The 26,507-nt window shown below is 47.7% G+C and overlaps 12 protein-coding genes across 12 annotated transcripts; 6 read left to right on the plus strand and 6 right to left on the minus strand.

Moving 5' to 3' along the window:
• The first annotated feature begins 844 nt into the window (after nucleotides 1-844).
• On the plus strand, nucleotides 845-3,422 carry DEU56DRAFT_814849 (cora-like Mg2+ transporter protein-domain-containing protein). Its single transcript, XM_041353751.1, has 11 exons — nucleotides 845-1,135; nucleotides 1,208-1,547; nucleotides 1,604-1,677; nucleotides 1,727-1,815; nucleotides 1,865-1,945; nucleotides 1,994-2,041; nucleotides 2,089-2,381; nucleotides 2,436-2,702; nucleotides 2,753-2,839; nucleotides 2,888-2,932; nucleotides 2,983-3,422. The coding sequence occupies exons 1-11, from the start codon at nucleotides 1,011-1,013 to the stop codon at nucleotides 3,226-3,228; spliced, it is 1,695 nt and encodes a 564-aa protein (XP_041206422.1). The 5' UTR covers nucleotides 845-1,010; the 3' UTR covers nucleotides 3,229-3,422.
• A 645-nt stretch (nucleotides 3,423-4,067) lies between these two features.
• On the minus strand, nucleotides 4,068-4,693 carry DEU56DRAFT_462508 (uncharacterized protein). The gene is made up of 3 exons (XM_041346339.1): nucleotides 4,691-4,693; nucleotides 4,309-4,631; nucleotides 4,068-4,253 (listed from the first exon to the last, which is right to left on the minus strand). Exons 2-3 carry the CDS (start codon nucleotides 4,531-4,533, stop codon nucleotides 4,137-4,139), a joined length of 342 nt encoding a protein of 113 aa, XP_041206423.1. The 5' UTR covers nucleotides 4,534-4,631; nucleotides 4,691-4,693; the 3' UTR covers nucleotides 4,068-4,136.
• Nucleotides 4,694-5,421: 728 nt separating this feature from the next.
• On the minus strand, nucleotides 5,422-6,254 carry DEU56DRAFT_462506 (uncharacterized protein). Its single transcript, XM_041346338.1, has one exon. It carries the CDS (start codon nucleotides 6,054-6,056, stop codon nucleotides 5,640-5,642), a length of 417 nt encoding a protein of 138 aa, XP_041206424.1. The 5' UTR covers nucleotides 6,057-6,254; the 3' UTR covers nucleotides 5,422-5,639.
• Nucleotides 6,255-7,442: 1,188 nt separating this feature from the next.
• DEU56DRAFT_914642 (uncharacterized protein) lies at nucleotides 7,443-8,217 on the minus strand (the record flags this gene model as incomplete). Its single annotated transcript, XM_041357647.1, has 4 exons — nucleotides 7,443-7,559; nucleotides 7,615-7,937; nucleotides 7,997-8,049; nucleotides 8,099-8,217. The coding sequence occupies 4 exons, from the start codon at nucleotides 8,215-8,217 to the stop codon at nucleotides 7,443-7,445; spliced, it is 612 nt and encodes a 203-aa protein (XP_041206425.1).
• A 571-nt stretch (nucleotides 8,218-8,788) lies between these two features.
• Nucleotides 8,789-10,756, plus strand: DEU56DRAFT_814864 (putative tartrate-resistant acid phosphatase type 5 precursor). The gene is made up of 7 exons (XM_041353752.1): nucleotides 8,789-9,246; nucleotides 9,300-9,455; nucleotides 9,503-9,558; nucleotides 9,612-9,827; nucleotides 9,880-9,984; nucleotides 10,040-10,397; nucleotides 10,446-10,756. The coding sequence occupies exons 1-7, from the start codon at nucleotides 9,111-9,113 to the stop codon at nucleotides 10,598-10,600; spliced, it is 1,182 nt and encodes a 393-aa protein (XP_041206426.1). The 5' UTR covers nucleotides 8,789-9,110; the 3' UTR covers nucleotides 10,601-10,756.
• A 1,038-nt stretch (nucleotides 10,757-11,794) lies between these two features.
• On the plus strand, nucleotides 11,795-13,065 carry DEU56DRAFT_914644 (uncharacterized protein; the record flags this gene model as incomplete). Its single annotated transcript, XM_041357648.1, has 6 exons — nucleotides 11,795-11,876; nucleotides 11,931-12,186; nucleotides 12,235-12,271; nucleotides 12,329-12,407; nucleotides 12,457-12,776; nucleotides 12,838-13,065. The coding sequence occupies 6 exons, from the start codon at nucleotides 11,795-11,797 to the stop codon at nucleotides 13,063-13,065; spliced, it is 1,002 nt and encodes a 333-aa protein (XP_041206427.1).
• A 717-nt stretch (nucleotides 13,066-13,782) lies between these two features.
• DEU56DRAFT_982003 (uncharacterized protein) lies at nucleotides 13,783-15,067 on the plus strand. The gene is made up of 5 exons (XM_041359870.1): nucleotides 13,783-13,995; nucleotides 14,054-14,090; nucleotides 14,148-14,226; nucleotides 14,276-14,595; nucleotides 14,659-15,067. Exons 1-5 carry the CDS (start codon nucleotides 13,901-13,903, stop codon nucleotides 14,863-14,865), a joined length of 738 nt encoding a protein of 245 aa, XP_041206428.1. The 5' UTR covers nucleotides 13,783-13,900; the 3' UTR covers nucleotides 14,866-15,067.
• A 415-nt stretch (nucleotides 15,068-15,482) lies between these two features.
• Nucleotides 15,483-17,056, plus strand: DEU56DRAFT_462610 (uncharacterized protein). The gene is made up of 6 exons (XM_041346340.1): nucleotides 15,483-15,773; nucleotides 15,833-16,088; nucleotides 16,142-16,178; nucleotides 16,236-16,314; nucleotides 16,367-16,686; nucleotides 16,746-17,056. The coding sequence occupies exons 1-6, from the start codon at nucleotides 15,692-15,694 to the stop codon at nucleotides 16,971-16,973; spliced, it is 1,002 nt and encodes a 333-aa protein (XP_041206429.1). The 5' UTR covers nucleotides 15,483-15,691; the 3' UTR covers nucleotides 16,974-17,056.
• On the minus strand, nucleotides 16,931-17,666 carry DEU56DRAFT_462638 (uncharacterized protein). The gene is made up of 3 exons (XM_041346341.1): nucleotides 17,579-17,666; nucleotides 17,120-17,524; nucleotides 16,931-17,063 (listed from the first exon to the last, which is right to left on the minus strand). Exon 2 carries the CDS (start codon nucleotides 17,514-17,516, stop codon nucleotides 17,139-17,141), a length of 378 nt encoding a protein of 125 aa, XP_041206430.1. The 5' UTR covers nucleotides 17,517-17,524; nucleotides 17,579-17,666; the 3' UTR covers nucleotides 16,931-17,063; nucleotides 17,120-17,138.
• A 509-nt stretch (nucleotides 17,667-18,175) lies between these two features.
• On the plus strand, nucleotides 18,176-19,471 carry DEU56DRAFT_740403 (uncharacterized protein; the record flags this gene model as incomplete). The annotated part of the gene is made up of 6 exons (XM_041348806.1): nucleotides 18,176-18,254; nucleotides 18,307-18,562; nucleotides 18,624-18,660; nucleotides 18,718-18,796; nucleotides 18,850-19,166; nucleotides 19,232-19,471. The coding sequence occupies 6 exons, from the start codon at nucleotides 18,176-18,178 to the stop codon at nucleotides 19,469-19,471; spliced, it is 1,008 nt and encodes a 335-aa protein (XP_041206431.1).
• An 11-nt stretch (nucleotides 19,472-19,482) lies between these two features.
• DEU56DRAFT_462664 (uncharacterized protein) lies at nucleotides 19,483-20,232 on the minus strand. Its single transcript, XM_041346342.1, has 2 exons — nucleotides 19,657-20,232; nucleotides 19,483-19,590 (listed from the first exon to the last, which is right to left on the minus strand). The coding sequence occupies exon 1, from the start codon at nucleotides 20,078-20,080 to the stop codon at nucleotides 19,667-19,669; it is 414 nt and encodes a 137-aa protein (XP_041206432.1). The 5' UTR covers nucleotides 20,081-20,232; the 3' UTR covers nucleotides 19,483-19,590; nucleotides 19,657-19,666.
• A 152-nt stretch (nucleotides 20,233-20,384) lies between these two features.
• DEU56DRAFT_740368 (uncharacterized protein) lies at nucleotides 20,385-25,898 on the minus strand (the record flags this gene model as incomplete). Its single annotated transcript, XM_041348804.1, has 17 exons — nucleotides 20,385-20,651; nucleotides 20,703-20,747; nucleotides 20,805-21,176; nucleotides 21,228-21,499; nucleotides 21,547-21,684; nucleotides 21,735-21,823; nucleotides 21,881-21,957; nucleotides 22,013-22,401; nucleotides 23,063-23,300; nucleotides 23,964-24,215; nucleotides 24,267-24,311; nucleotides 24,369-24,750; nucleotides 24,877-25,066; nucleotides 25,114-25,257; nucleotides 25,307-25,395; nucleotides 25,452-25,528; nucleotides 25,584-25,898. Coding segments are annotated over 17 exons (3,381 nt in total), but the record flags the coding sequence as incomplete, so codon positions are not given.
• Nucleotides 25,899-26,507: the final 609 nt, after the last annotated feature.

Consider the following 26,507-nt stretch of genomic DNA (forward strand, 5'->3'; position numbering starts at 1 on the left):
AGCTGAGATGATACAACTCGAACTTCTGGGGCAAGAACCGATGACGGAGAGTCGGGGATCGGCGTCACTGCGACAAGCAGAGGCAGCATTTCCTATGCGACTTCAGCGCTTCGGCGAGTTCTGGGACGCAAATGCTTTAGCAACACTAGAACACCAGGTAAATTGAGTCACGTCCTTCAGATTTCTGATGCGATGCCGATGCGAGGCGCCGTGAACACTCGTGAACTGACGTGTTGGTCGAACTAGAACATGAAGATGTGGCTGCTCCAATGACTTCGGAACGTCATGAAATGACTCAGTAATTGTTGAACACGTCATAACTCACTGATTTCGATGACTATATATCCGTAGGCGCCTGCAGGTTTTCAAAGGTAACAACATTTATGCCAAATTTAGGCCCGAACGTCGCGTCCTCGCAGTCCGCTTTCACATTGCTCGACGCTAGAAGCAGCGGGAGGAGAAGCCTTGGCATTATAGTGTACATTGTCAAGACAGTAATGCTCAATATTTGCATAATGCTCTCTTACCAGATCGTTCGCTGCTTCCATGAAGCGGTATCCCTTGACTCGCTGAGCGCCCAGTGATGGTGCATCATATAGTGGTCAGTGCTCCCCAAATTGGCTTGTGCATCACGAAACTGGCGGACATCGATAGCTTTGTCGGTGGGCTGTTATACACAGTTCGAATTCAAGAACTGATATGCAATTCTTTTAATCATGCCAGTTGAGGCATAGCGTCGATATGCTCATTCATTGCAACTGTATACGTAATTTCAGCGTTCACTGGGCGTGTTACCATGTCCTCGGCTACTTGCTAGGTTTACGGCTATCTCCTTGTGGGTTGCCACACCCCATCATTAACCGAGAGAGCGGACAGCGAGATGTGACCTGAATCCGTTTATTGAATGACGGTACCTATCACTGTACGTAACGAGTAGTCTTGACAAGGAACTCACCGGCGCGCCGCAGCTGCTCAGCGTCTTTACATCTTTTTCTCCTCACCTTTACCCCATGTCCTCTACTCGTGCTCCGAGCCGCCTCCCACTGACTACCCTGAGTCACTGGGCCAATAGTGGTCATGTAAATCCGGGAACTCCAACACACAGCAGTAAGCCTCCCAAAACACCTGCACCAATGTGAGTGTCAACCGTCTTCGAAACATACTCCTGAGCCCGGGACGCTTACTCGGGTTGACAATTTCCTCCCAGATATCGACATGCTGCCCCGTCTGGACCTTGGCCATGGATGGACCTCGAGTCCGACACTACTTTAGAGACGGAACCTGTTTCCCCACTGTCAAGACGGTCGGCGGAACAATGGAAGTGGAGGGAATATCCTCAATGTTTATTCGGGAACTGGGTCGCCGATCGAGTTGCACGGTGTAAGATGGTCGAAAATTGTTCCAAGGATCCTCGAGAAAAATGCAAGATCTATTGTGTCGATGTGCTTGAAACAGGAATATTCAAGGCTCAGGATACCAATCCACCCATTGATGTCGATGAACACGCTTTTAGTTTAAGTCAACTTTGGAATCATTTACAGATCGAGGTGAGGAATAATGAGAGTAAAGTTGTTGTAAGTAAGTTGATCATGTATATCTACAGTCGACAGGACTCCGTCTCAGGGTATTGCTTGTCGACAATATGAAGCACCCCGTACTTCAGATGCTGGGCACAAGGTACCAGATTCATTTTCCCCAATATGCGCTCTAGGTTGAATGTAAATAGGTACAACATCGAACCATTCTTTTTCACGTCTTCATCAAACTGGATCCCTTCTCGATACCAAGAAGAAGTTGTCAAGAAAAAAGGTGATCGTAGGTGATCTTCATGGTCTACCCGACAACGCGTCTAAAATGCCGTCAGACATTACGGTTACGCTTTTGTTCGTACGCACTGTACCATGGGAGATGTCTGCAGCGTCCTCGCAAAACAAGCACATTTCCGGTGCGAATTCTAAGCACTTGTGATAAATTTAACTTGATCATTTCACAGACAGTGAGAGGGCTATAGACACGCAAGAGTCACTTCGTCTTCGCTCTGGTAGAGTCCCTCCCCCCATTGATGGTGCTATGTTTAAACGTTTTTAGTCCGCTCGTCAGCGGAAAAGTACCTTCTTCAAGATCTGCTTGCTCTGCACATGATAAGAACATCTGACTCCAGTGGCAGTACTATCATATCTTACCACCCAAGTGCTCAGTGGAAACGGACAACCGGAGAGCGATTGAAAAATCTGGTCCACAAAGTGGGAGAGAGCGTGTATTGGCAAAAGATATTCGAACAGTCTAAAGATCCAACATTTGTCTTCTTGGCTATCCTTTGGTATGCGCTTTATGCCTGGGACGAATCCTTGGACCATCTGTACACCCACATGAACTGGCTGGTACGTTTCTTTTTCGCTTGTGTCGTTTAGTCACTCAGCTATGCCATTACTCAGGAAACAAACGTGCTATTGACGAACGATAGCCACCTCACGACTGAGTTGCACACTATCCAGGCTCAACTCCTCCATTATGCTTCACTTCTCGAGGATTTCCGAAAATCTGTGAATTTTGTCAGGAACACACCGAGTCCTGTTTTGGAGTCCCGCGAATTCACTGATCAGTCCCGAAGGGACACGAATAAACTGATGCGAAAGGAATGCGACAATCTCCTTTCGGAAATTGATAGGCTGGGCTTTCAGTTGAAAAATATCACTGACCTGGTTTGTGTCATTGCTACCATGATTCGGCGATCGTTAATTTTAATGTCCAGGCTAAAGCGACCGTGAACTTTGTTGACAGTCGACGGATGCAAGATCTGACAACAGCAACAGTCCGTGATTCGGCTGCTATGAAACAGGCAGGTTGATATTTTAGTTAGCTTGACGATACTAAATACCCTCGGTAGATTTCCTACCTGACAATGATTTTCCTCCCTGCGAGCTTCATCGCGGTATGTCCAATTTCATTCTTTCAGTGATGTATTTAATTACTTTCTTCCAGTCGGTATTTGGAATGAATGTCAGGGAAATTATCGGCGGTGCCACGGAAACCCTGGCCCATTATGCGGTGGTTTCTGTTACATTTACCGTGTTCACTGCGTGGTTCGTAGTCGCATTCCAATCCCACTCACCGTTCCACGAGCCAGGAGTTGGGTTTTGGCGGCGGCTTGCATGGCCGTTTACATACGTTATGAGACCCACAGGCCTGCGGCAATCGCTCAGAAGCCAGCCCGCTGGAGCTATGTAGGCAGACTTTAACACTTGGACACCTTTTCCCCTCTATATCAACTCACGGCAATGTACGGTGGCTTAACGATTACGATTACGGGACGAAACCTTGGTTTTTTTAGATCTAGACTTGACGATTGCTTTCTTTCACGACTTAATACATGTTTATGCAGATATACGCAGTTTAGCTCCAATTTTACGCTTTTCACGTTTCGAACGGGTGGTCAACGTGTAACACCACGATAAGTAGTTTCAGTTGTGGAGCGCTGCAGGTGAAGTACTCGTGGCTGGAGGCAGGCATGTTCATCAAATGATCCAATGACTCCTTTGGAGCAGCATGACACCATCAAATTAAACGATTCGACTCCTGTCTGTGGCTTCCGGGAACCAGCTGTCGGCAGAGAATAATGAAGTCTGTACTTCATTTTCTTTGATCAGTGTGTATATCGACCCTGTAAATGAACATGCAACGTGTAATTATATAAAGGGGTGGATTTCGCGCAACGACGTTATGTAAAGCGTTTCCTGTCTTTACTTTATAAAGAAGACGTCACCTGAACCCTGATTTAACTTACGTTCGACGAATGTTGAACTTTGGAGCTTCCGAGCTGGATCCTGGCCTCAAATCACATTTTATTTTTGTCTGTTTTGCTCCTTGATTTCCCGGGGGCTGGTACCGAGTATATGGTGACGGAGTCGGTCCTCATTAGTACCTTAGGTTAAGGAGGGCAGCCAGGGGCAGTCGTTCATGGGTTCATCCGTCGGCTGGGGTGTCAATCGAGGTTGAATGTGACATAGCGGGGCGCCATCGAAGAAAAAAATATAGATATATGTCGGTTCAGTATTGGACCTGAGCTAGCCCGTGCGGTCCGCGACATGATATCAATGTACTCTACAGAAGATTCGCTGTAGATATAAAGTTGACTCCTATGCTGAATGCTTCTTGAACCTCACGTGTCTGACGTGTATGTTTGCCAGAAGGTTTATATCCCCGATCAACTTCTCTAGTTCAGGATGCTTGTCCTGTTTCAAGCTCTCACGATGCTTGACGTTTGGCCGTTCAACTCAATAAAATCAGGAAAAGTCTGCTGAAACTTACCTCGTGTGACTTCCAAGCAGAAAACAACACGATCTTCTTTTCGTCCTCGAGCACCGGTCCACAGGTGTGAGCCACCACCTCGTTGAAGCTCTGGGACACAAGTTTGTCCAAATGGTGCTTTAGCAATGCTATGTTATTCACATCCTTTACCGTGTTGATTGCGATGCCGACGTGTGGTGCTGTAAACACTTTCGAACAGTCATGTTGAACTAGAACGTGGACCATTTGACGCTGCCCCTCGACTACAACCGAAAGTGCGTCCCTGAGTGCCTGATATTGAGGGCTTTTCTGGAGTGCTACGTGGTGTTGATGTGTCTCCCAGACTGCAGAAACCAAGTTATATTGAATGAAGTTTTGAGATGTGTATGCGAGAGCGACTTACGAATCACTATGTGCCCTCGCCTTGAGTTTTCGACCTGGAGACCATGGAATGAGCTGCCTGCGTGAGCATGGCCTTACGTGGATTCTTTCCAATTTCGCGATTGCTCACTCGATGTGACCTTTGGTCTGCGCCAGAAGGTCAAATAAGTTGTTCAAGGGCACGCTGGGTACAGCCATATAAGCTGCGGATGGAGTGAAGGTGATGAGCTCGACTACTGGCACAGGAATTGGCACTTTGTGATCTGAGACTTAGGATTATAATTCCCCTTAGAGACTCCGAAGAGGGCGCTTACTGAGTGTCGTTAGACTGAAAGTCTGCAAAATGGCCGTACGCGGGTGTATACCAAGACAAGGCTTGGGTCCATTTTTCAGGCGGTTCTGAATTGAGGCGAGACTTGTTGTCTTAAGCCTGAATCGAAGAACACTAAGTGTGTGTAACATCGACACAAATTTCGTCAGTTGGGGGTGGGGTTTTTAACTGTGGCTTGGTTCGGCTTTTACACCACGGTAAGAGACGAGAAAAGATTAGTATTCCTCTTCTTATACTTAGCCTCTGCGCAGTACGTACATTCAAGATATCGCCTGTGATGGGGCTCCACATGACGCCCTTGTGATATACAGGCCATACCGTCATAGGCCCATGGGCCATGAGCTCATATGATCCACTTCAGCGCTAGCTGTACGCCGCGGTCGCACCCGGGTGTTCCTGCCTGGATTATGCATGCACATGATCAGTTAAAATTGTTACGCATTCGTCTTTTCTTGACGACCCCTAAGAACCATCGCAACCTGGCCACCATACGAGCACGGGCATTGAGGGGCACACTTCGAACGCGGCTGAACAGGCATCCTTCCCTCCATTGCTTGGTCTTGCGCAGCTCCAAACTCACCAACCTGACATAGGATGTTCGTCTCGGGTTCATGTCACTGTGTCCCATGATGGATGTCCGTCATGACGAAATCCTCATCAGTTTTTTATCCAGATTGATCCTGGCGACCGTCACGGATCGATTGGGGGAATCCTGGATGCATGAACGTGCGCCGTAAACTGCCAATAGCGGACACCTATAGATTGATTTTTGTAGCGCCATCTTACCCTTCGCATCTCTACGTTCTGCATAGACAACACCATTACAGTCTGGAACGGGCATTGTGCAGAAAGAAGTTGCTCGAGTTGAGAAGGCGAGTGATGTTCCCAACTTGCATTCAGGGCATATTGCATACTGAGTGATCCACTGGTTGGGGTCAATTCCAAGATGCTGATTCGTACTGGACAAGGCTCGAACAGGTTGTGGGAGCATGTCGAGAATGTGACCCAGCCGACTCATCACCCGATCCCACGAGCGGTGGCCATAAACGTTGTCCATGACAGCTGTGAGGTGTGCGTATCGAATTTCACCGTTCCCCTTGAACACAATAGGCACGGGGATGGCGCATCAGCCTCGTCCTGATCAATTCCGGGCTTGCGAACATCCGGCGTTATGAGAAAGGATACCAGCCTGAATTCGTCCAATTAGACTGGTGTCGTTGTGTTCAAGTCGAGTAAGTCAGAACTCAGGAAGAAGTTTGCTCTGCGGGACTTGCCGAGGCTGGCACGAATTTCCTGCGAGCCGATGATGCAAGTTAAATAGCAGCTTGCGCAATGCGCTTGTATTTTCCAGTACGGAGACTGACCAAATCTTCATTATTTTAGGAACGGCTTTCCGTGGACCGTAACTCGATGGCGACTGCGTTACATTCATGGATCTGGGATACCAGCATTTCCGAGCATGACATACTCGGTCCAGACTCCATCCTCATCAAGATCAATGGCGCCGGGCCATGTCGTGGGCTTCAGTTCGTTAAAAGCTTCGGCGCAGGTCTCTGCCCAATTGAGCACATCGATGAGCCTTGTCTACCGTTGTCTGTAGTGCGATTCTTTTACTTTCTGACGTTGTATTGCGTGATTTATTAAAGTGACATTTGGAGCGTCATATCATTCAGGAAACAAACGTGCTCATGACGAATCGAATGATAGCCACCTCACGACTGAGCTGCACACTGTCCAGGCTCAACTCCTCCGTTATGCTTCACCTCTCGAGGATTTCGAAAATCTGTGAACTTTGTCAGGAACGAACCGAGTCCTGTTCTGGAGACTCGGAGCCCCGCGAATTCACTGATGGGAACCGATGTATTCTGCATGTCAACTCTGATCCTTCGTTCTGGGACAATCGTGCTGAAATCGTCGAATTCGTTTATATGTCTGTTGCTTCCTGGAAACAGCCGTTGACGGAGGACTGAACCTGTAAGTGAACATGTGTAATTGTATCACGGGGTAAGTTACGCGGAGCGCCATTTCCATTTAAACGTTTCCTGTCTTTACTTCATAAACAAGACGTCACCTGAACCCTGACTCAATTCACGTTCGACGAACGTTGGACTTTGAAACTTCCGAACTGGATCTTGGCCTCAAGTCACATTTTATTCCTGTCTGTTTTGCTCCTGGATTTGCCAGGGCCTGGAACCGAGCATGTACTGGCGGAGTCCCCATTAGTACCATAGGTTAAGGAGGGCATTCAGGGGCAGTCGTTCATGGGTTCATCCGTCGGCTGGGGTGTCAATCGAGGTTGAATGGGACCTAGCGGGGCGCCATCGAAAAAATAAAATATACCGATATATCGATTCAGTATTGAACCTGAGCTAGCCCATGTGATCTGCAACATAATATCAATGTACTCTGCAGAAGATTTAAATTTGTAGAGTAAAGTTGACTCCTATGCAGAATGCTTCTTGAACCTCACATGCCTGACGTGCACGTCTGCTAGAAGGTTTATATCCCCGATCAACTTCTCTAGTTCAGGATGCTTGTCCTGTTTCAAGCTCTCACGATGCTTGACGTTTGGCCGTTCAACTCAATAGGATCAGGAAAAGTTTGCTGAAACTTACCTCGTGGGACTTCCAAGCAGCAAACAACACGATCTTCTTCTCATCCTCGAGCACCGGTCCACAGGTGTGGGCCACCACCTCGTCAAAGCTCTGAGACACAAGCGTGTCCAAATGATGCTTTAGCGATGCTATGTTATTCACATCCTTTACCGTGTTGATTGCGATGCCGACGTGTGGCGCCGTAAACACTTTCGAACAGTCATGTTGAACTAGAACGTGGACCATTTGACGCTGCCCCTCGACTGCAACCGAAAGTGCGCCCCTAAGTGCCTGATATTGGGGGCTTTGCTGGAGTGCTACGTGGTGTTGATGTGTCTCCCAGACTGCAGAAACCAAGTTATATTGAATGAAGTTTTGAGATGTGTATGCGAGAGCGACTTACGAATCACTATGTGCCCTTGCCTTGAGTCTTCAACCTGGAGGCCATGGAATGAACTGCTTGCGTGAGCATATGTGGACTCTTTCCAATTTCGCGATTGCTCACTCGATGTGACCTTTGGTCTGCGCCAAAATGCTAAAGAAGTTGTTCAAGGACACGCTGGGTGCAGCCACATAAGCTGCGGATGGAGTGAAGGTGATGAGCTCGACTACTGGCACAGGCATTAGGACTTTGTAGTAGTGAGACTTGAGTCAGATTACGATTCCCTTTAGAGACTCAGAGGGCTTCAAGTTCTTGCTGATAACTACTGTGTGAAGTGACCTCCACGAAAACCAATAATGCTAGTCTCATTTGGGTCTAATGGCCAAATGTAAGTAGATATTTTCGCAGTAATGATAACAGTGCGCACCGTGTAAGTCATGCACATCCAGAGTCTTATCCTCACTGCTCAGTATTCTTTCTAGATTCGCTCAACCTCGCTCAACAAGAAATATTGTGGTGTGCCGGTGGTATGCCTCCGCGTAGTCTCCCCTAGTAGGCTCACTATGGTAAGAGACAAGATTAGTACTCGTTCTTACTTAGCCTCTGCGTAGCGTGACGTACGGTACATTCAGGTTGTCACCCGTGATCATGATGGGGCTCCACATGACACCCTTATGATATACCGTCATAGGCACACATGAGCTCACATGATGCACTTCAGTGCTAACTGTACGCCGCGGTCGCGCCCAGGTGTTCCTGTCTGCGTGCACATGATCCGTCATGATGGTTACACGTTCGTCTTTTTCTTTACGACGCGTCGCGGCCCGGCCACCCGGCGAGCGCGGGCGTTGAGGGGACACATCAAACGTGGTTGAACTTCCAACCTGTCCGCGAACCATTGGTTCAAACTAAATTGGTGCGCTATATCTGAGGCCGGTGGATGTCAATCATGTTCAATCATTCACGCGCTCTGGCACATCCCCGTGGCGCGACTGGCTGCATGTTAATTGATGGGTAAATCGGTTGCGCTAATAGCGTTTCTATATCATGAACAATAGCAACTATGTAGTAGACGCCAATCTTGCCACCCGCCTTCCTATAACCGACTTTCTTTCAATAATCTGCGATTCCTGTCATGATGAACTGGAGTCGTTTGTTTTTCCTAGCACTTCTTGCCCTGCAGAAATTGGTCATTGCAGAATATGTGAGAACCAAGAAGTCTACTGTCGCTCCAGTCGGCGCAGACGTCTTGACAGTGGGCGTTATTGGAGGTGAGTAATCGTATCTTATCATCAGGAACTAGTCCTTGAACATGCCCCCGTAGATTATGGTTGGACAGGATGGACGCCGAGTCCTCCACATTTCTGCCTTGAAGTGCTTCCAGAGTTGCAGGCTGCTGGACTCGTTATTCCCAATGAGGTCTTAAACGACTGTGATCCTGGAGACATACTATACATAAACAATGCCACCGCTTTGCAGCGTGAGTCCCCCTGCTCTTTCACCACAACACAGCTAAGCCCTCCAAAGTCGACACGTCTTCGTATGTCGGACAAGTATGCGCGGTGAAGAACTGCACTTCATTCGTACGTGTTCGAACATAGCTTCGGATGAATCGCTCATATCTAATTCTTGGCAGGTGTCTGTCGGTGACAACTTTTATGATAGTGGTGTTGATTTCACCACTGGCGGGATACAACGTTTCCAGGAAGCATGGGTTGGCATGTACAGCCAAGGAGTCTTTGCGACTGCTCCTTGGTACCAATGTCTCGGTAATCATGACATTGTAAAAGGCCAGAGCGGCGTCGACTTCCAGACTAAAGTTGCTCCAATTTACGACCCTCGCTGGAATTTTGTGGGTCAAAAACATCTATTCCTTTGGAACATCTGCTGATCGCTCTTGTCAGGGAACCCAAGGGCTTCCGTATTGGACTTACGACCTGACAGGCAAAGATTGGACCGCTACCTTTGTCGTCGTGGATTCGGATTGTTTCCTGAGCTCGTATCTACTGGTTGTGGATTTTGCCACCATGCAAACCAATGACTAACGGATGGCTAATTTTCCAGAACACCTCTGTATATGCGAACCCGTACACGGTTGCCTGCTATGCGGACCGGCAAACGCAAATCGACTTCCTGGCTAACACATTCGCTCAGTCCACAGCTACATGGAAATTCTTGCAGCTCCACCACGGTTTCATGTCTTCAGCCACCAACGAAACCGAACTCGCACCTCTCGTTGAGATTGCTGTCCAGCACCGCGGGGTCGTCCTGAACGGTCACGACCACTGCCTCGGACATTATTACTATAATAACACCAACTTCATTCTATCTGGCGCTGCGGGCTATCCACAAGCTGGTGACTGCAACTACGGTATTCCACTTGGACCGTATGCAAAGTTCTTGGGGGCGAATCAGCAGTCTGGTATGGTTTTCGATCCCCATATATTGGTCTGGTTTGACATTCTCTCAGCGGCGAATGGTTTCGTGACTATGGATATCAGCAAGCAGTCCATAAATGTTGAATATTATCTGCGAGACATGCAATTCGAAGACGGGGATTTGTACCCTGTTCCGTACGATCTCAAGCCTTCTTATTCATTCCAGATCACAGAGCACGCAATTTGATCATGTTTTGGAGATCTTAGGACCCTTAACTTTTACTATCCATTTTTGTATGCGTGTCGCTGGCGTGCAAAGCGTACTTGACGACGCAAGTATTGTCGAACCACAAGGACAATAGGTACAGAATAGTACCCTTCATTCGGATAAAACTTTCAGTCTTCCTTATCTGACATGTAGCATATCAGATAAAGACATTTTTTCCCTCCTTTGACATTGAGACCAGATATTGTCATGGTTGTGTATTACGGTACAGGAACCAATGCCAATGATGTAGTATGTAACAATTCTTGCTCTGTGAATGTGCTCTACAATGCAGGGGTCAGTGCTAATGACAAGGATGTCTGATACTTTTTTTTCATTCCCTGTGATCATGCATTCTCCTACAGTCATATACCCGCAGTATGTTGGTCGGATGCGTGCGGATCTCGCAGGACACTACACAGTACTGCGCTGAGCAAGCCGAACAGACTTCCTAAAGGCGGCCGGCCGGCCGTTGGCGAAGGTTTTTTATTACATAATATGCATGCTTAAGCTCCCACCTGCCTGACATCCGTTTTCTTCAAATTCTTTGTGATGGCTAGCACGTCCGTATGGATTGCCTGTCCTACTGTGAAGATATCACCGCACCAACTTCAACTTCGCACCACTAGTATGGGACCAAGATCATCAATACCAATCTGTGATTTCATGGCTGCCAGTGACCGTTCACTGTGATCCAGCGGCTATCAGCAGTGCGAGGGTCCAAGTCACCGTATCTGCGGTGCTGTCACACGCCATAGGATATGGTGTGGATGCCCTGCAAAGGCTCGTTATATTTGTACAGCTATGGCAGTTTAAGCTATCGCTAAGACTCATCTTGGAAGTATATTGTCTCATACCTGGCCCTATCACTCACGTAAAAAGGGTCTCGACCTACTACCCGCTGTTGTAAAACGTCCCCAAACTGATGGGTATGGCAGGTTTGTGTCTCTTTGGTGGAACCTCTGCTGTAAGCTAGCTGGCTTACTACGGTTCCCATAATGTGCTGACCCTCTTGCATCTATTCCGAGTTCCCCATATAACTGCTACCTCTCATTTGTCTTTGAACTCACCCCAATTATCTCCACCACTCGCCAGTGAATAGGTCATTGCAACACCCACTTGGTTTCGGTGTCTTACCAAACCTCACTCACTTCGCCAGTGACCAATTTTTGGGTCATGTCATCCTACACCCCAAAGACAGATCTGTGGATCGAACGAAGCCGTCTCGCTGGAATAATAATAGGGGCTGTGTCATATGGTGCGTTTTTTGTTCACTCACACAATTCGAAAGTAGACTCATGTACCGCAATAGGTGTATACTTTCTCCTTACAGTACAATCCAGCATCGCTCTCGTGCGGCGGCCTCGACATGGGGCACAAATTGCAAACCATCGTCTTGCGCTTCTTTTTTACATTTTCATCACGTTCGCATTGGGGACGATAAGCTTTGCTGCAAACGCAAAATATACGGAGATGATTTGGATAGACCTTCGCGATGCGCCTGGTGGACCGCTCACACTAATCCAAAACGAAATGGCTTATCGTATAAACGTACTGGCACTTTCCTCGTAAGCGCGTCTCCACTTCCGGACCGCTAGTATTGACGTCTTGTCTAGTGGCCACGTCCAGGAGTGGTTTATGTCGGCTCTGCTCGTAAGTTGAATAGCTTGCCTTATGGGTTGATGCGAGCCTGATGCCTTATGTACTTAGCTATACCGCTGTTTTGTGATATGGAACTGGTTAAAATGGGTGATGATCCCGATGACCACACTCTATATTGTCATGATCGGTGAAGTCCATCATTTACCAGCGATGATAGTCACTAACATGTTGGGCAGCATTGTCTGTTCTTATCCAGGTGGAGGCGAGCTCCGGTGTAGTATTTTATAGTATCGGCACCGAGCTTGCTTACCTCTGCGTCCAAGTGGGATTCACCGTGATTTATACCGTCCTCGTCGCGCATCGTTTACTCAACATGCGAAGCCAGATGAAGCAGGCCGTGGCCCATTATGATTCTAGTCTTTATGATACCGTCGTCCTCATGCTCATCGAGTCTGCCATGTTCTACTCTATGTTTGCTATTACTTTCATAGTTGCCTTTGCTCTGCATTTAAACGGTATCACTACCTTATGCTTCCTGTCTGTTGGCCAAGTGCAGGTGAGCAAACAAAACCATTGTTACCTATGTCTCTGATGCTAGTTTTGTGTTGTCGAACTAGGGAATTGCGCAACTGTTCATCATCATCCGTGTCGCAACGGGTCGGGCATATACAAACGAATGGTCGACCCGAGTTGCTGCAGCACCTACGACTGTAGTATTCTCAGGCATTGCATCAGACACAACAGAAGAACCAACCGACGAAGAAATAGCTAGGCCAGAGCAGAACGTTGTTCGGAGGCATTCTACTTCCGAGAAAGCGGCAGAAGTAGACGTGTGTATAGCATAACATGATGTGATGTTGGTTTGACTTTATACTTGATTTACACCTGAATGGAATCTTTGTTTATTGAAGCTGCAGCCTACTGACGGTCTTTCTTTGTGTGAAGCAAAGACGGGTTGGGATATATGATCACCATTGCGCAGTCACGAGGAATGGTCGCCCAGGTGGTAAATCCCTCCTTGGATGGAAATCTAGAGGTTCTTCTAACTTATCTCAATGTTTGTGGGAAATATACTCCTCTTTTCTCGCACAGGTGACAGCGATTGGCTGGGAGGCTAAGAGGTGGGAAGAATATTTGTAGGTGTATTCCTATCACTCACGTAAAGGGTTACATATACCCGCTGTCACTAACCATGATGGCTTTGTCGCAGGTGCTCTGTCTCCCAGGTGGAAATTGTTCTCCATATAACTGCTTCTCACTCACTCGTCTCTCATTGCCCTCCTGGTTGCCTCCACCACCTACCATTCGATAGGCGGGCTCGATCATTTGGTCTCGGTGTATCCTTTAACCTCCACTCACTTCGCCAGGGACCAAATTTCGGGTCATGTCATCCTACACCCCAATGACAGATTTATGGATCGAGCGATCTCGTCTCGCTGGAATGTTGTTGGGGTGTGTATCCTACGGTGTGTTTTTGGTCGACATACACAGTTCAGAATTTAACATACATGCCACTTAGGCATATACTTTCTCCTTACAATACAAGCGTGGATTGCGCTTATGCAGCGGCCCCGGAATGGGGTAAAAATCGCGGATCATCGTCTCGCGCTTCTTTTTTACATATTCATCACGTTTGTATTGGGGACGATAAGCTTTTCTGCAAACGTAAGATATACGGAGATGATTTGGATAGACCTCCGTGATACGCCTGGTGGACCGCTCACACTAATCCAAAACGAAACGGATTATACCATCAACGATCTAGCGCTTTCCACGTAAGAGGTTTTGCCCTTACATCTCCAAACTAGTGTTGACGTCTCGTCTCGCGTCTAGCGGTCACGTCCAGGAGTGGTTTATGCAAGCACTGCTCGTGAGCTGAATCGTTTGTCATATGGGCTGATACGAGCTTGATACGTTATACGCTTAGCTTCACCGATGTTTTGTGATATGGAATTGGGCAAGATACGTGATGATCCCTTTGATCACACTCTATATTGCCATGATCGGTGAGGTTCGCTATGTACCAGCGACAACAGTCACTGACATCTTGAGCAGCATTATCTATTCTCGTCCAGATTCAGGCGAGCACTGGCGCCGTGCTTTACAATATCAACATCTTGCTTGTTTACCTCTGCCTGGAAGTGGGACTCACTGTGATTTATACCATTCTCGTGGCGAACCGTTTACTCGTCATGCGAAGCCAGATGAAGCAGGCCATGGACCAATATGATTCTAGCACCTATGATGCCGTCGTCCTCATGATCATCGAGTCCGCCGTGTTATACTCCGCCTTCGCTATGATTTTCATAATTGCCTTTGGTTTGCATTCCGATGGTATTTCCACTTTATGTTTCCTATCTGTTAGCCAAGTCCAGGTGAGCGGACAAAACCCGAGTTGACTGCGTTTCTGATGCTATTTTTTTAAAAAAAAAAAACAGGGCATTGCTCAATTGCTCATCATCATTCGTGTTGCACGGGGGCGAGCAATTACACGTGAGTGGTCGACTCGAGTTGCTGCACCACCTACGACACTGGTATTCTCGGGGAGTGTATGGAACGCGTCAGAAGGTATCGACGATGAACGAATACCTAGGCCAGAGCAGGATGTTTTTCAGATGCATTCTACTTCTGCGGGGGGAGTATAAGGGTGTATCACATGACATTAAGTGAAGTTGATTTAACTTTATAATTTAAATTTTATACCTGAATGTAATGATCTTCCTTTGCGCTACAGCAAGCTGAAGGAGCAGGGTGGGACAGACTATCAACAATGCGCAGTCACGACGAACGCAACAGGTCTTGGCTTGCCTAGGATGATTCTCTATGACTGACAGGGTTTTTCAAGATGGGTATCAGGTTCCAAAAAATTACTGATGAAGATCGACGTGAATAGGAGAGAACAACTTGAAGATAGATTGGTGTTAAGCTTAATAGCCTATCAACACAACACTGGACTCCCCGCGGATGCACAGTAATTTCCTCGGAACCGACGGGAAATATTGGCATTAAAGCTCGACCCTTCCCTAGCTTCTTCTACTCACACTGATCGTTAAGTCCGATTATAAGAATACGACTGGAGCTATCACTGTAGTACAGCCCTTCAGGATGCGGATTTATGAAACGCAAGGTCTGTTTCGGAGGTAGATGTGCGCCGTGCGGTAATTCCAAATGGACTTTAAGGCCAAGAATCTTGGTTGTGCGAGGTGTCGGGGTGGATGTGCCTGATACCGATTAGTCGCGTAAATGGATCATTACTTCTGGCGCAGTGTCATCCAATCATGCATAATATATGCGTGTCGACTCTTTATTCCGACTTATCCACATACCCGTTGTTTTTTTCCCCAGTCGCCTCCCACCAAATCATCTCTAATCCTTCTTTTGATTATCTTCTGAATCATCACCTGGACAGGGCATCAACGCGGCCAATTGGTCTCGGTCTCTTGGTTTTCGCTAGCAACCAAATTTGGTGCCATGTCATCCGACATTCCACAGACAAATTTGTGGCTTGAACGATCTCGTCTCGATGGAATGTTGTTAGGCGGTGTATCCTACGGTATGGTTTCGGTCAACATACGGCATTTCAGAAATTGATCTACCTATCGGGCGCAATAGGTGTATTCTCTCTCCTTACACTACAAGCCGCGAGTGCTCTCATGCAACGGCCTCGACACGGTGGAAAAATCGCAGATAATCGTCTCGTGCTTCTATCCTATATCGCCGTCACGTTCGTACTGGGGACAATAGGCTATGCTGCGAACGCCAGATATACAGAGATGATTTGGATAGACCTTCGCGATGCGCCTGGTGGTCCGGTCGCGTTAATTGAGCACATGATGGATTATCGTATCAACATTATGGGGCTTGCCACGTATGTTTCGTGCCATACTACCTCCAGGCCTCTAGTATTGACGTCTAGTCTAGTTATTATATCATGGGGTGGTTTATGCAAGCTCTGCTTGTGAGCTGAATAGTTCGCCATATTATTTGGTGCAAACCTGATGCTTGAAATACTTAGCTCCACCGGTGTTTTGTGATATGGGATCGGGCAAGATCTGTGATAATCCCGATGATCGCCCTCTACACGGCCATGCTTGGTGCAGTCCACCATTTTACCAACCGAGAGTCATTACTGACCATCTTGAGCAGGAGTGTCTATTTTCATCCTGATCCAGGCGAGCACCGGTGCCATATTTTTCAAGATCAACACCATGCTTCTCTACCTCTGCATGGAATTAGGGTTTACTCTGGTTTATACGATTCTCGTGACGAATCGTTTGCTCGTCATGCGAAGCCGGATGAAGCAGGCCGTACCCCATTATGATTCTAGCACCTATGATACCATCGTCCTCATGCTCATCGAGTCCGCCATGTTATACTCTGTCTTCTGCGTGATTCTTATAGTTGCCATTGCGATGAATTCTAACGGCGTCTCCAATCTATTCTACTTATCTATTAGCAGTGTCCAGGTAAGCAGACAAAATCCTGTGCAGCTTGCGTCTCTAATGCTAGCATTCTGTTGGTATAGGGTATCGCCCAATTGCTCATCATCATCCGTGTAGCACGGGGGCGGGCAATTACACGCGAGTGGTCGACCCGCAGTTCTGCAGCACCTACGTCTATATCATTTTCAAGATCTATGTCGGATTCGATGGATGAAGCCATCGAGCGAATAGGTAGTCCAGCGCAGGATGATGTTCAGTTGTATTCTATTCAATCGGCGAAGGCAGCGGAAGCAGAAGAGTGTATGGCATGACATATCGTATTGGTTTACTTGTTGTATTATACCTGATATGGCTAGTATATCGTCGAAAGAAAGTCTGCAATTATTGAGAGCAGGGACAAGCTAAGGTCGCTCGTCAGGTAGAGGGTCGTAAGAATAAGAACGACAACATTACTGACACAAGGAAGCTTGTCCGAATCAACCATAACTTTGTTCAAAAAAAGGGTCTGCAATAGTAGCCCACGGAATTTGTTCATCAGTCAATCCACTCTCTTCCATCATCCGCTTTTTCCATTCGTAGTCTCCAGGTTCCTCTTCATAAACAGAATACCTGAATGGAGTTGAATAGGGATCCTCTCTAAACTTTCGCGCAATGACAATAACAAGTTTCCGACTCTTTGGAGGATAGCAGGTGGGAAAAGCCCAGACACCTGTCATCTCTCGCCTGGCAAACCACCTGTTTAGTTCACCACTCATACCCGTATCATCAAGAAGGTCGTAGTCAACTCCCATTTTCTTCATCCAGAGGTGCGCAAACTCGACGGTAAAAACATATCCGCCTATTTTGTACACCATAGCGCCTCCTGCAGTGGAAAATATGTAAGAGGATATCTTTGAGGACAGAAGTATGACTCAACTTGTCTTGAGTTGGGTTCTGTTCGAGTGTTAGCAAGGTAATGGTGAGTGAGTGCTTCAGGGGCAACTTGAACTAGGGTCCGTATGCACACCGTCCTAAAAGCTCCGAGCGGGATGCGCCGAGTAAACTTTCAGCATGTTGATGACAACTTATGTAATGCTTCTTCCTCAGATCTGGGCCAAACCGACTCAACTGAGTATCATCCCCCTTCTCCCAAGTCTGTTCTACGCTTAGCATTCAATTTTCACCGCCGATATATGCGATATACTGGCAACCACTACGCACGAACACAAGTACTAATCGAATGTGGGGTGAATATATGTCTACGAAGTACAGGACACGACTCACGTAAAAAATACCGTACATATGTTCGGCGCTGCGGCGAAGCATCTCATTTCCTCAAACGATGAAACATGATGCACATGTACAGTCAGCGGGCCGGCGTCTGGTTCACGCTGGATAACAGGTTATTCCAATTGTTCATATAACCTTGCTTCTGTGTCCGAGTTGATCGTCTCTGACTATCCTCCACCACCGGATAAGCGCCTGGGTTGTTTACCCCTCCTCACCTGCTCTGCCAGCTACCAAATTGTGGATCATGTCCTACACCCCACAGACAGATCTGTGGCTTGAACGATCTCGTCTTGATGGAATGATATTGGGTGCTGCATCCTACGGTGCGTTTACATTCTACAATTTTGCAGTTGACTTACGTACCACAATGGCAAGGCGGATTTTTTTTCCTCACAGTACAAGCCACTACTGCTCTCATAAAACGACCTCAATATGGGGATAAAATTCCAGAGTATCGGATCGTTCTTCTGTTATACATCTTCATCACGTTCGTGCTGGGCACGGTAGGATTTGCCGCGAACGCAAAATATACGGAGATGATCTGGATAGACCTCCGTGATGCCCCTGGTGGCCCGGCTGCTCTCATCGACAACGAAATGGATTATCGTATCAACGTTCTGGCACTGACCTGGTAAACGCATTCCCCCATCCATTACTAGACCTTGTAATATTACGCTGACGGCCTCATTTAGTTATTATGTCATGGAATGGTTTATGCAAGCCCTGCTTGTGAGCTGAATAGTTCACCCTATGAGCCTGTATAAGACTGATGCTTAAATCATTTAGCTTCATCGTTGTTTTGTGATATGGAATTGGAAAATATCTGTAATGATCCCGATGATCACACTCTATATTGCCATGATCGGTGCCATTCATAATTTCCCGGGAGAACTACATAATAACTGACATGTCGAGCAGCAATGTCTATCGTCGTCTTGATCGAGGCGAGCACTGGCGCTGTATGGTACAACATCAACATCGAGCTTGCCTATCTCTGCATCGAAGTGGGACTCACTGTGATCTACACCATCCTCGTGGCGAATCGTTTGCTCGACATGCGAAGCCAGATGAAACAGGCCATCGCCCATTATGATTCTAGTCTCTACGATACCGTCGTTCTCGTAATCATCGAGTCCGCCGTATTATACTCTGTCTTCGCTATTATCTTCATAGTTTCCTTTGCTCTGCATTCTAATGTCTCCAACCTATGCTTCCTGTCTATCAGTCATGTCCAGGTAAGCAGACGGAAACATGAGCGATCTGCCGTCTCTAATGCTAGCTTTTTTTTTAAAAAAAAAAGGGCATTGCTCAATTGCTCATGATCATTCGTGTGGCTCGAGGACGATCGATTACACGCGAATCGGCGACCCGCGTTGCTGCAGTACCTACGTCTATAGCATTCTCGAGGACTGTATTGGACACAGCCGACATTGAGCGAATAGCCACACCGGTACCAGAGCAGGACGGGGATCAGTTGTTGTGTTCTCCTTCGGAGAAGGCGACAGAAGTAATTGTGCATAAAGACAAAAACATGGTGTGAAGTTGGTGTTGATTTGTATTATGTACATAGCCAGATCAAAGCATCTTTAACGTTTGGAGCTGCAGCCTGTTGAAGGTCTTGGAGCAATAACGCATCAGATATACATAATTTCATGAACACTATCTCACTTTCAAGTTTCAGTTCGAGATCATCACTATATCACGACGTCAAGCGGAAGAACTCACATATCCTGCATCAGTAGGCGAGCCATGCCTGTGCTGATTGCAGAGCCGAGTCCCATCCATCAGGCCCTTTCTCCCAAGACTGCACGCTCTCCACCTCGTCATTGCCCAGCTTGAACTCGTTGTAGAGATGTGGAAACATGCCCTCCCCTCCGCGCGGGCCGCACGCCTCTGCCTTTGGGTCCTCCCACTTGATGTTCTTCTCGACAGGGTCGTAAGGGATGCGGAGGACGTAGACCCTGTCCTCGTCTTTATAGAAGAATTTGAGTGTATTGGGGATTTGACGTGCGGTGGACAGGTGGATGAAGCCAGATGTCTGGTCTAGGTCGCTCACGGGGAGCCGATCGGGGAGGGGATCTGGTGGGACTGCTGAGGAGGAAACGAGCTTGTAAATGTAGGTTGGTTTGGCATCTGATGGTGTGGCCATGGTGTTTTTGGGAGATTAGGCTTGAGCTCGACTCGGGGTGGATTAAGATCTAGGGGACTGTACAATATTGTAAGCTTATCAATGGCATGTGGCGCAGCCAGCCAGTGGACTAAGAACTACTAAGAATGGACACGAGCACATTGTATTGCACAGCTGGTAGATCTCCAAAATTAAATCCATAACGACATAGACCAAACATAGGCAGTAACATATGTAGTACACGGCGTCAGTAGTAGTCCATTACAACGGTACACTGTAAAAAAGCATGTACGTGTATTATGCATGCGTATTCTCATCAATCCCATCACACCATATCACCTGCCGTCTTCTCCGTCGTCTTCTTAGTCCGGCCGCCGTCCAATGGCTTGGACGTCATCAACTTCCAGCAAAGAAGAACTGGCCACACTGCACGCTGCATGAAGGGAGCGTTATGATTGTGGAATGAGCTATGTGTCTGAAGCGTGACGACGACGTAAATTGTGAGGAGCGTGAGCCCAACGGTGACCTCGACGTAGCGAGCGAGCGACTCTAGTCCTCCATTGAACTCTGCGACGTTCATCCCAAACACAGACTGAGGATATGCGGTCAGACAGGTTTCGCGCTAAAGAACCTTCGTGCTTACGGCTAGGAAGCTTGCTGGCAGGTAGACCATCGTGAGGTACGAGATCTAAAAGCAGTTTGTTAGTATCTGGTCAGTCACTTTAGTTTGAGAAAAGAAGGATACCTGTTTCATAGCCGCCGAGTCCCTGACCGTCGCCTCTGTCATCCTCCGATTCTGCGTACTGTCATCAATATTGACAGTCGCAAAAGCAAGGTCCATCACATTCTTCAATCGGTTGCTCAGCATCAAACATCGTTTTTGTAGACGATCTATTTCGCTGAGTAGATTCTCGCTTTCCTTCTCCATAAGTTCCTGCGAATCTTCCCGCTCCTTGTCAGTGAAGTCATCAGACTCCATGGCCGGATTGCTGGTATTCTTGATAAAGGATACTGATACTTCAAAGTTATGAAGGAGCGATTGGTAGTGCAGAAGATGCGCTTGGAGGATATGAAGGTCGCGCGTGAGCTCGATGCGCTTTCCTAGCACCTTTGATTCCTGAATTGGGCTTGAGCGATATCACTTCCACTCTGAACGAGGACTACATACCAAGTCACTAACGTGGCTGTACAGCAGCTCAAAGGACTCATCCCATGCATATAATGCATACCATAAAATCGCGAGGAACACGAACGTCGGGTCTTTGGACTTTTTGAATATGATTTGCCAATATACACTCTCCCCCACGAGCTTCATAAGCGAATGTAGTCGCTTCGCGGATGTCCGGCACCATGTAGAATCGGGATGGTAGGAGATGATGGTGCTTGTCTTTACGCCGCGGACCATATGAATTGCGAGAAGGTCGATGAAGAGCGAGTCATCTAGGAAGGACGTTGGAGCGTGAATCTAAGGACATCGATGCACATACCGCCCATAGGGAAAGGAGCTTGTGTGTTGATGGGGGCATCTACTGGAGGGTTCTCGAGTTGTGATGGTGGTGTTGGAGAGGGGGCTGCTGATTTATCTTTACGCAGTGTTCGTACAAATGGCAGGGTAATCGTAATGTCTGTCGGTACAACATCAACATGGGACCCAAAATGAAGGATTTAGCCTTACGATCTCCTTCTTTATGGCCGGGTGCTTCCTGGTATCGTGAGGGTATCCAATTAATGGAGGACGTGAAAAAGAATGGTTCGATGTTGTATCTATGTATCATAGATGGGCCTCAGGGCAAGTAGAAAGCTAAGAAAAAAGCTACGCACTTTGTTCCCAGCATGCGCAAGACTGGCGAGGATAAGTCATCCACAAATAACGATCGCACTCGGATATTGTCTGGTCGCTGTAAAACTCGTCTTATACCCCCGTTATCATACAAGGGCTAAAGTGAGACTTACCTGCCCCTGTAATATTTCCCAAAACTCGTCCTCATTTTCAGCCGCCACCACCGTAGTACTACCCTTTCCTCCAACATCTGAGGTTGCAAAACTGCCGTCGTGACGCACATCCATCCAGTAAACGGTGCTAGACTTATTCACCGAACACTTTTCGATCATCTTGCTACGCTTTACTTGATCTGGAGTCCAGTTCCCGAACAGGTTTTGAGGGTACCCCCGCCAGGTTTTATCAATGGCAGTCGTAGAGGCCTTGACTTCTACGTCAAAGTCCATCCATGGCCATGGTCCTGATGGTGCCGCATGTCGATATCTGGGTGGAGCATCAGTCAGCAAAAACAAGGAAAGAAGGACATGAAAAGAAATTACGGGGGCGCAGGCACCGCAGGCGGCTTGAGGTTTGGAAGAGCAACGGAGTCATTCGAGTCGTTATGGGGGGTCTTGAAGGCGGCGACGAGTCTGTTGACTGCCATGATGCTTAGCGTTTGGAATCAGCTCATGCGGGAGCCGTGAGGAAGAGCGTTGATGAATTTATATTTCTGGAGACAGGCGCTCAGCGCGCCGTCCGTTCTCGACGTGGCCAAACCATTAATCAACCGTGACCAGGGTCCAGGATAGACGCCTTTGGTTACATTGCCTTTTTCGATTGAGATCACGGTATAAATTCACTGTAGAGCGCTTCGCTCTCCACGGGTGAAGCACTTCGAATTCTGCACTTCAGAGGCACAGAATTGTTGGGATCTGTGCGCCTCTTTCATTCAAGCCTCGCAGACAGGTAGCCTCCATGAGACCCTGGGATACATGAGGCATCCGAGGGCATGCGGTCGAGTAATTATTAGGTCTAGCCAAAAGAAGGGCTGGGTATTGAAAATGACCGGACTCAGGTCCCATTGTACCCGGGCCTAGAATCCATTGCAGTCAGGCTATTGTCAAACTCAGATTGAGTATCTGACAAGTGAACTCTTGAGGGGAACCGAAACTTGAGACAAGGGCTCTCGGAGACTTTGCAGATTTTATCCACGCCCCAGCAACGCGACGAGCAAGCTCTGTGACATAACCTTAGGGCATGTTGACTAGGCGCCTCGCCCACCATATGCGCCACCATCATTCCGCCAAATTCTATGTGCCGCTTATCATCCCTGGGATCAACTTTGGACATCATTTCCAGGGTAGGCACATGCCAGGAGTGCCGCGTAACTTCTCTCATCCAGTAGCAATTGTGACTACCCGTGAGCACCTTGTCGGAGGTCATTTCCATTCTCCTGAATTTCATCAATAGTGAAGAATTATTCTCAAGCCTGAGATTGAAGTACGGCTCCTCCACACAATTCCAACGGGTGGCATCCCTCTGGCCAAAAGTGAACGACAGAGCGCCAATATTATTCGCAAAGCACAGTCGCTGGTTGTGCGGAAGGCCTGCTCAGATACCCGCTGCCAGTTTGATCGACCTCGTATAGCAAAGCCTCCGACCGAACCCTCAGGCCTCAACTACGAACGTGTCAATGATCAACATTGGACACTGTTTCGGCGATAGGCACACGCCAGTGCTGCGTAACTTCTAGGGATACTATCATCCAGTAGCAATTCCGACTACCCATAAGCACCTTGTCGTAGGCCATTTCCATTCTCCTGAATTTCATCAATAGTAAATAATCATTCTCAAGCCCGAGATTGAAGTACTGCTCCTCCACACAATTCCAACGGGCGGCATCACTCTGACTCAAAGTGACCGACAGAGCACCAATATTATTCGCGAAGCACAGTCAGATGGCCTGCTCAAATACCCGCTGCAAGTTCGGTCGACCTCGTATAGCAAAGCCTCCGCGACCGGGCCCTCAACGGGACCCACCCAAAGTTGATGCATTATAAACATCATGCATTATGGGTCCATGCATTAAGAAAAAGTCTACTATACACATGTTATACATGCGAATTCTCATCAATCTCATCACACCATATCACTTGCCGTCTTCTCAGTCCGGCCACCGGCCAATGTCTTGGACGTCTGCGTCATCTTCCATACAGAAAGAGCTGGCCACACTGCACGCTGCATGAACGGAGCACCAGCAGTGTGGAATGTGCTCTGCGTCTGACACGTGATGACGACGTAAATTGTAAGGACCGTGAGCCCAATGGTGGCCTCGACGTAGTGAGCGAGCGACTCTAGCCCGTAATTGAACTCTGCCACGTTCATCCCGAATACAGACTGAGGACATGCGGTCAGATAGGTTTCACGCTGAAGAACCTTCGTGCTTACGGCCAGGAAGCTTGCTGGCAGGTAGACCATCGTGAGGTACGAGATCTTAAAGCAGTTTGTTAGTATCTGGTCAGTCATTTTAGTTTGAGAAAAGGAGGATACCTGTTTCATAGCCGCCGAGTCCCTGACCGTCGCCTCTGTCAGCGTCCGCGTGTGCTTACTGTCTTCAATATTGACAGTCGCAAAAGCAAGCTTCATCACATTCTGCAGTCGGTTACTCAGCATCACACATCGTTTTTGTAGACGATCTATTTCGCTGAGTAGATTCTCGCTTTCCTTCTTCATAAGTTCCTGCGAATCTTCCCGCTCTTTGTCAGTGAAGTCATCAGACTCCATGGCCGGATTGCTGGTCTTCACGATAAATGTTACAGATACTTCAAAGTTATGAAGGAGCGATTGGTAGTGCAGAAGATGCGCTTGGAGGATATGAAGGTCGCGCGTGAGCTCGATCTGCTTTCCTAGTACCTTTGACTCCTGAATTGGGCTTGAGCGATATCACTTCCACTCTGAACGAGGACTACATACCAGGTCACTAACGTGTCTGTACAGCAGCTCAAAGGACTCATCCCATGCATACAGTGCATACCACAAAATCGCAAGGAACACGAACGTCGGGTCTTTGGACTTTTTGCATATTATTTGCCAGTATACACTCTCCCCTACGAGCTTCATTAGTGAGTGGAGGCGCTTCGCGGATGTCCGGCACCATGTAGACTCGGGATGGTAGGAGATGATGGTGCTTGTCTTTACGCCGCGGACCATGTGAATTGCGAGGAGGTCGATGAAGAGCATGCCGTCATCTAGGAAGGACGTTGGAGCGTGAATATAACGACATTGATACACATACCGCCCATAGGGACAGGAGCTTGGGTATTGATCCGGGCATCTGCTGGAGAGTTCTCGGGTTGTGATGACGGTGTTGGAGAGGGGGCTGCTGATCTATCTTGTAAATTACGCAGTGTTCGTACAAATGGCAGGGTAATCGTAATGTCTGTCGTACATCATCAACATGGGACCCAAAATGAAGGATTTAGCCTTACGATCTCCTTCTTTATGGCCGGGTGCTTCCTGGTATCGTGAGGGTATCCAATTAATGGAGGACGTGAAAAAGAATGGCTCGATGTTGTATCTAGTTTGTATGAGGGGCCTCGGGGCAAGTAGATAGCTAAGAAAAAAGCTACGCACTTTGTTCCCAGCATGCGCAAGACTGGTGAAGATAAGTCATCCACAAATAACGATCGCACTCGGATATCGTCTGGCCGCTGAAAAATTCATCTTATGCCCCCGCTATCATACGAGGGCTAAAAGGACACTCACCTTCCCCTGTAATATATCCCAAAACTCGTCCTCATTTTCAGCCGCCACTACCGTAGTACTACCCTGTCCTCCAATATCTGAGGTTGCAAAACTGCCGTCGTGACGCACATCCATCCAGTAAACGGTACTAGACTTATTCACAGAACACTTTTCAAGCATCTTACTACGCCCTACTTGGTCTGGAGTCCAGTTCCCGAACAGGTTTTGAGGGTACCCCCGCCAAGTTTTATCAATGACAGTCGTAGAGGGCTTAACTTCTGCGTCAAAGTCCATCCATGGCCATGGTCCTGATGGTGCCGCATGTCGATATCTGGGTGGAGCATCAGTCAGCAAAAACAAGGAAAGAAGGACATGAACAGAACTTACGGGGGCGCAGGCACCGAAGGTGGCTTGAGGTCCCGAAGAGCAATAGGGGAGCTCAAAGTTGAACGCCCAACGCCCAAGCCCAACGCCCAACGCCCAACCTCGTGACTGAAATTAGGTATACCTAGAATAAATAGAAGTAAATATGGAGTAAAGCCACTGATGAGATAAGCTCCTTACCTAAACCTTGTCGCGCGAAGCGCCGAAACCTTCGCCAACTGCCCCCCCCCAATCCTCAGCATTTCTAAACCTTTTCACACCCTAAACCTTTTCATATTCTATTCCTAACCTTTCCATACTTAAAAAATGCTATTCCTAACCCTAATCATAACCCATGTCATAGATTTTATTGTGTGAGCATGTGGCAAAAGTCTAATGAGGGATAACTGAACAGGATTAGGAATGAAAAAGCAAGGTCTCCTAGGTATAAAAAGGTTTAGGTACGATGAAAAGGCTTAAAAGGTTTAGAAATGCTGAGGATTAGGGGGAGACAGTTGGCGAAGGTTTCGGCGCTTCGCGCGACAAGGTTTAGGTAAGGAGCTTATCTCATCAGTGGCTTTA

This window comes from Suillus clintonianus, assembly GCF_016758775.1.
Source record: "Suillus clintonianus strain FC179 chromosome Unknown DEU56scaffold_57, whole genome shotgun sequence".
Classification (NCBI taxonomy): Eukaryota; Fungi; Basidiomycota; class Agaricomycetes; order Boletales; family Suillaceae; genus Suillus; species Suillus clintonianus.